This window comes from Myotis davidii, unplaced genomic scaffold (genome assembly GCF_000327345.1).
Source record: "Myotis davidii unplaced genomic scaffold, ASM32734v1 scaffold983, whole genome shotgun sequence".
Lineage (NCBI taxonomy): Eukaryota > Metazoa > Chordata > Mammalia > Chiroptera > Vespertilionidae > Myotis > Myotis davidii.
Window position 1 is genome coordinate 8,485 of NW_006293914.1, and position 4,983 is coordinate 13,467.

At 37.5% G+C, this 4,983-nt stretch overlaps 1 protein-coding gene across 1 annotated transcript in view; it reads left to right on the forward strand.

Annotated features, from left to right (window-relative positions):
- Positions 1-4,983, forward strand: part of ATP11C (ATPase, class VI, type 11C) — a gene marked incomplete at its 5' end in the record, with an annotated part of 60,734 nt that overhangs the window by 2,552 nt on the left and 53,199 nt on the right. The window contains 3 exons of the mRNA XM_015566558.1: positions 1,981-2,054; positions 3,116-3,219; positions 3,645-3,826. Coding sequence (XP_015422044.1) covers positions 1,981-2,054; positions 3,116-3,219; positions 3,645-3,826 — 360 coding nt within the window. The remainder of the gene's footprint in view (positions 1-1,980; positions 2,055-3,115; positions 3,220-3,644; positions 3,827-4,983) is intronic.

A 4,983-nucleotide genomic window follows, 5' to 3' on the forward strand; every position in this document is an offset into this window, starting at 1 on the left:
GGCACTTAGTGAAGGGGTTTTATTCCCTCCCTAACTTCAGGGGAAAATCTCTACCTGGGGAAACAACCTTTCTCGGAGAGGTGGCCTTGGTTAAAACACATAGTGCCAAGAAGGTGAGCAAACATATTAAGAACAGTATGCCATATATGCCAGGTCCCTTGAAACAGCAAGGATGGACCGGCTCCCAGCAAAATACCATTTCTGGTCTCCAACACATGCTGCAAGAAAAATCAGTGAACATGCATAAAACTTTATTTCCAGAACCCAACCAATAACTCTGGGATTTCAGGCCTAGCCAGACATGGCAGCTTTGGTGTTAGAAGCTTTGTCTTGGTCTAGATCAGCAGTTCTAGACCCCTTGGGGGTCAAATGACCCTTTCACAGGGGTTGCCTAAGACCATCAGAAAACACATACATAATTACATATTGTTTTTGTGGTTAATCCCTATGCTTTAATTATGTTCAATTTGTAACAATGAAATTGGGGGTCACCACAACATGAGGAACTGTATTAAAGGGTCGCGGCATTAGGAAGGTTGACAACCACTGTTTTAGATGATCAGGGTTAAGCCTCGGGGCAAGTATTCTAATGCATCAGTGTCTTCCCCTACAAAGACCTCAAAGAACAAAGCCACTTTAGTTAACGGCAGATTTGAATTAGGCTCTATGATTTATTTGAAGTCCTTCATCTGAAGTTGAAATTTAATTACCTGACTTACATTCTGGCCCCTAACATCTCATGATGTAATACATGTAGATGCACCTTTAGGGAGGGATGCTCAGAAACCAGAGGAAGGCTCTTTGGCCTGACTGCCAAGAACCCAGAGTCATCATCTGTCCAGATTCTAACCAGTTTGCAACTAGTGCCCCCATCTTGGCCAACACCAAATGAAATACTACATGTTTATGTTTTACACACACATATCCTCAAATAATGACCTCCTCCCTCCCATCAAAAACAAGCTTTGTGATATTTTTAGGACAAATGCTTGTATCCAAATTGTTTATTTTCAAAAAAAAATCTTACATTTTTAAAATAACTCATATTTTTACCCTTTTGCATCATTTCATTTGATTAATATAGCTCAGCCATTCACACACAGATCTGATCATATCATCCACTGTTTAAACCTTTCAGTGGATTTCTATTGCTCTTAGGATAAAATCCCAAATCTGTGGCCCACAATGTTCTCATTTCCCAGCCCCTGCTTAGAGTCTTTAGTATTCCCCTATCAATTAGATGTGAAGCCTTAGTGAACTACTGTATATTCCAACCATGGTCCATATGTAATCATACTCTTGTGCCTTTGCACATACTCTTCCCTCTAATCAGAATGCCATGCTACTCTTTCTTCATCATAACACTTCTAGAGAGCACAACTTAAGTACAACTATTTCCAGGAAGCCTTCCTTCGGATGTCTTCATTCTGCACACTCACATCTCCCCTATGAGTTCCTTTATTTATTACAGTTTTTGGCAGACTGGAAGGTAGTCATCTTATTACCTTACCCTCTGATTGCCTTATCAAATGAGGAGCCCTTTGAGGGAAGGGTCTGAGGAGATTCCTGTCTTTTCTAGCACCTAGCACTGTGCCTGACACATATTAGACATTCCATAGATGATTGAAATAATTGTCAGGGTGAGACTATTTCTAGATCCTTTCAGATATTGCTCGGTGGGACATCTTTTTGTCCCCTATTCCTATGTAGTCACTCACTCCTTACATTTTAAGTAATATAATGGGAAGATACAGATACCCCTTACCAACAATGGTATCCTCTGACAGCATGCTCTAAATACAGAGACATTTCAAAAACACAGTAAAAACCCCCAGTTGTACACATAACTAGCACCCCTTACCCAAAGAGAAGAGCTTGGTTCATTAAAGATGTTTAAATATCTTAAGATATTTCTCTTGTAATTTATTTTTCCCAGTATGGTCTAGGTATTTTACTTTTCTCATTTTTCTTCTCATAAAGGTATAAACTTCTTCACACCTTAAACTTTGATTCTGTCCGCCGTCGTATGAGTGTTATTGTGAAGACTAAAGAAGGTATGCATTTTTGAAAAAATAACTTTTTCTCTTTTTCCATTTTAGATTTATATTTAATCAACAATTTCAAGAAAGAAAACATTAAATGTAGTAGTATATGATTACCTAACATATAAAGCAGTAGCTTTATATAGGCCTTCATGTATTTATATAAGTAAGCACATGTATTCACTTGTCAAATTGTCATTAGTAGAACCCCTGGTATGACAGTGTATGCCTTTTCTTGGAAACTGAGCTCTACTCAGTCATGGTTGTCCAAATAGGAACTGAAAGGGTGACTTTTTTGTTCTGGGTACTGACCAATCACCAATAATGTCTACATGCAATAGCTCAGTACAATTGTGGGGTTTGCAATTACTAGCAGTAAAGCCCTTGAGTGTAGAGTTGCTGGTTACCCCTCCCTGACCTTCCTCATTCCCCATTGGTTTATACTCCCTGGAGGCTGGTGAGCTAGAGATAACTAATGGCCAGCCTAATATGAAAGAGCATTGTAATTTTACTTCAGCACTCTGGCCTTTCCTGAGTGCATGGACTGATATAAAGCTGTACTTGTGCTACTAAGTACAATGTATTCTCAACTGTCTTCTACAAAGCTAGCCTCAAGTTTCTGGTAAAAACCATCAAGCCACTGTTTTAAAAGCTAATTTATATAGTTTATTTAAAATGAGTTTACCTTGTTTGAGATTAAGTTTGGTCTTTGACATCAGTAGATGCCACAGGTGCTCTTTAGACCATTGTTGACAACATTTTCAAAGATAATACAGATGCACTTGACACAAGCATAAACTTTCATGATTCACTAGAAGAAAGTATATTTTAACAGAGGTGCATGTTGTAAACTCTGAGTTATCACTTGTGTCCATATCGATCTTAAGAGATGGTGAATGTTGTCCTGACAATGCAAAGGTCAAGATGTCTCATTCCATTTGGGTGAGCATTTCAAGGCAGGCTCAGGATACATAACAGCTGAGTGGGAATATCCACCCTAATCATTCAATGTTATTAAAGTCCCAGTACAAGGCTTAAAATTCTAAGTCGACTACTTTGGTTTTTTATTTTAGGAGGCATACTTCTCTTTTGTAAAGGTGCCGACTCAGCAATTTTCCCCAGGGTGCATAATCATAACATTGAGTCAACCAAAGCACATGTGGAACGAACTTCAATGGTGAGCCTTCACTCTAACCCCCCAAGAAATAGAAAAATGCTGGAAATGACTTATTTAAATATCTGTTTAAGTGAATTTTAGCATCTCTTTATGGTTTATTTTCAGAATTGGGGGCTTTAGTAATAGTGTTTACCATATTTTAATATAAAACATTTTTCTAGAGCAAGTTTCTCTTCAGAATTTGGAGCCTTAAAGACTTTTCAAGAATGTATTGTGTTCTGGGGGGGGGGGGGTTGCCCCTAGGGATATTTTGTTATTTTGAACTTAATTGAATGTTACCTTTTTAGTTGTAATTTGTTCTTTTTTAAAAACTAAAAATATATCAGAATTTCTCTTTGTTTGGTAAAGTAAGAGTACTTAAAGAAAATGTGTTTTTCCCCCCTGTTATTATTTGAATAACTAGAAATCTCCTACTTTGCTTCTAGGATGGGTATCGGACACTTTGTGTAGCCTTCAAAGAAATTCCTCCAGATGCTTATGAAAGAATTGACAGACAGCTCGTAGAGGCAAAATTGGCCTTACAACAGAGAGAAGAAAAATTGGAAACAATTTTTGATGATATTGAGACAAACATGAATTTAATTGGAGCCACTGCAGTGGAAGACAAGTAACTAGAATATAATATTCTTGTTATTTTAACGACCAGCCATTTAGGGTGGTATCTGTTCAGATTAGTAATTTAATCTCAAATTTTGAAATCTTTGATTTTGCTTTGTCTACACACCAGATTGTGAACTATTCATGGGAATGATTATTAAGTTAATTATTTGTGAGTTAGAAGATGACTCTGTCATCTCTAAGGTCTTTTGAATACTTACTAAGCCATTCATTTATTTATGCAGATATTTATGAAATACTCTTACTAGGCGTAGGGCGCTTTGTGCTGAAGACATCATTTAAGCTGAATTAGTGCCTGGTAGAATGGGTAAAATTTTTTAAAATATATTTTTATTAATTTTAGAGAGGAATGGAGAGGAAGAGAGAGATAGAAACATCAATGATGAGAAAGAAACATTGATTGGCTGCCTCCTGCATGCCCCTTACTGGGGATCAAGCCCACAACCTGGGCATGTGCCCTGACCAGGAATTGAACTGTGACTTCCTGGTTCATAGGTTGATGCTCAACCACTTAGCCATACCAGCCGGACAAGAATAAGTAAACTTTTGACAGATAAGCTGAAAGGAAATTTCAAGGTAGAGCAAATAACATGAGAGCTCATTCTAACCTGATTTAACAGACTAGAGCTTGTTTTTGCATACTTTAAAATGATTTACTTTAATTATATAGGCTGAGCTCTGACAGACATAATTATAAGGCTCCAAGAAGTTTTAGACTTAATATTGGAAAAGATTTTTAGAAATTATAAATGCCAATTGTTGAGACTTAACCAAACAAAGTTACAAACATATATTTAGCCATATTGGAAGGTACTGCAATTCTAATGAAATCCATTTAGTTTAATTTCATTTTTATTCTTTTGACAAAAGGAATCAAAGAAAATATCATTTTCCTTTTATTCCTGCCTTTCAGAATTATGCTTTGCCGAAACCGGTTTGGCTCAGTGGATAGAGCGTTGGCCTGCGGACTGAAAGGTCCCAGGTTCGATTCCGGTCAAGGGCATGTACCTGGGTTGCGGGCACATCCCCAGTAGGAGATGTGCGGGAGGCGGCTGATCGATGTTTCTCTCTCGTCGATGTTTCTGGCTCTCTGTATCTCTCCCTTCCTCTCTGTAAAAAATCAATCAAATATATTACAAAAAAATA